The following is a 1065-nucleotide window of genomic DNA, read 5'->3' as shown; positions in this document are numbered from 1 at the left end:
TTTTTGAGACAGAGTCTCGCTCTGTCGCCCAGGCTGGAGTGCAGTGGCAGGATCTCAGCTCACTGCAAGCTCCGCCTCCCGAGTTCACGCCATTCTCCTGCCTCAGCCTCCTAGCTGGGACTACAGGCGCCCACCACCTCACCCGGCTAGTTTTTCATATTTTTTTAGTAGAGACGGGGTTTCACCGTGTTATTAGCCAGGATGGTCTCAATCTCCTGACCTCGTGATCCGCCCATCTCGGACTCCCAAAGTGCTGGGATTACAGGCTTGAGCCACCGCGCCCGGCCTGTAATACATTTTTGACAAAGCTTTTTGGAATAAGGAAACATGCTAATTACCTTTTCATATTCTTCTTCAGAGGGATTGTATTTCCTTAGCCACTCTGCAAGTGGTTTATCTTTAAAGGATCCTGTCACACCATATTCCACTTGGATTTTCCTGAGGGTATCGGAAGCAGGAACCAGCTCCACCATGCCTTTAATGATAAAATATTAAGCTAAGTAAAACTGTCTCCCCAAAGTAAGCCTTTAAACATTTTTAAAAATTATTACTTTTTAAATTTTACTTTAAGTTCTGGGATACACGTGCATAATGTGCAGGTTTGTTACATAGGTATACATGTGCCATGGTGGTTTGCTATACCTATCAACCTGTCATCTAGATTTTAAGCCCCGCATACATTAAGTATTTGTCCTCCCTCCCCTTGCCTCCCACCTGCCAACAGGCCCCAGTGTGTGATATTCCCCTCCCTGTGTCCACGTGTTCTCAATGTTCAAGTCCCACATGAGTGGGAACATGAGGTGTTTGGTTTTCTGTTCCTGTGTTAGTTTGCTGAGAATGATGGCTTCCAGCTTCATTCACGACCCTGCAAAGGACATGAACTCATTCTTTTTTATGGCTGCATGCCTTTTAAAAAGTTAGTTTTCAATCTTTGACATAAGAAACCAGCTAGCAATTGTTACTTTCAAAAAAATTCAAGTCTGGCTGGGTGCAGTGATTCACGCCTGCAATCCCAGCACTCAGGGAGGCCGAGGCGGGTGGATCACTTAAGGTCAGGAGTTTGAG

The 1065-nt window shown here is 45.5% G+C and overlaps 1 protein-coding gene across 2 annotated transcripts in view; it reads right to left on the bottom strand.

Annotated features, from left to right (window-relative positions):
- Positions 1 to 1065, bottom strand: part of PIK3C2A (phosphatidylinositol-4-phosphate 3-kinase, catalytic subunit type 2 alpha) — a 129732-nt gene that overhangs the window by 15817 nt on the left and 112850 nt on the right. For both annotated transcript variants that reach the window (XM_011992953.1, XM_011992954.1), the window contains one exon: positions 339 to 475. In XM_011992953.1, the coding sequence (XP_011848343.1) occupies positions 339 to 475 (137 nt within the window). The remainder of the gene's footprint in view (positions 1 to 338; positions 476 to 1065) is intronic.

Source organism: Mandrillus leucophaeus, unplaced genomic scaffold (genome assembly GCF_000951045.1).
Source record: "Mandrillus leucophaeus isolate KB7577 unplaced genomic scaffold, Mleu.le_1.0 Scaffold420, whole genome shotgun sequence".
In the NCBI taxonomy this organism is placed as follows: Eukaryota; Metazoa; Chordata; class Mammalia; order Primates; family Cercopithecidae; genus Mandrillus; species Mandrillus leucophaeus.
This window is presented reverse-complemented; position numbering and strand designations above follow the sequence as displayed.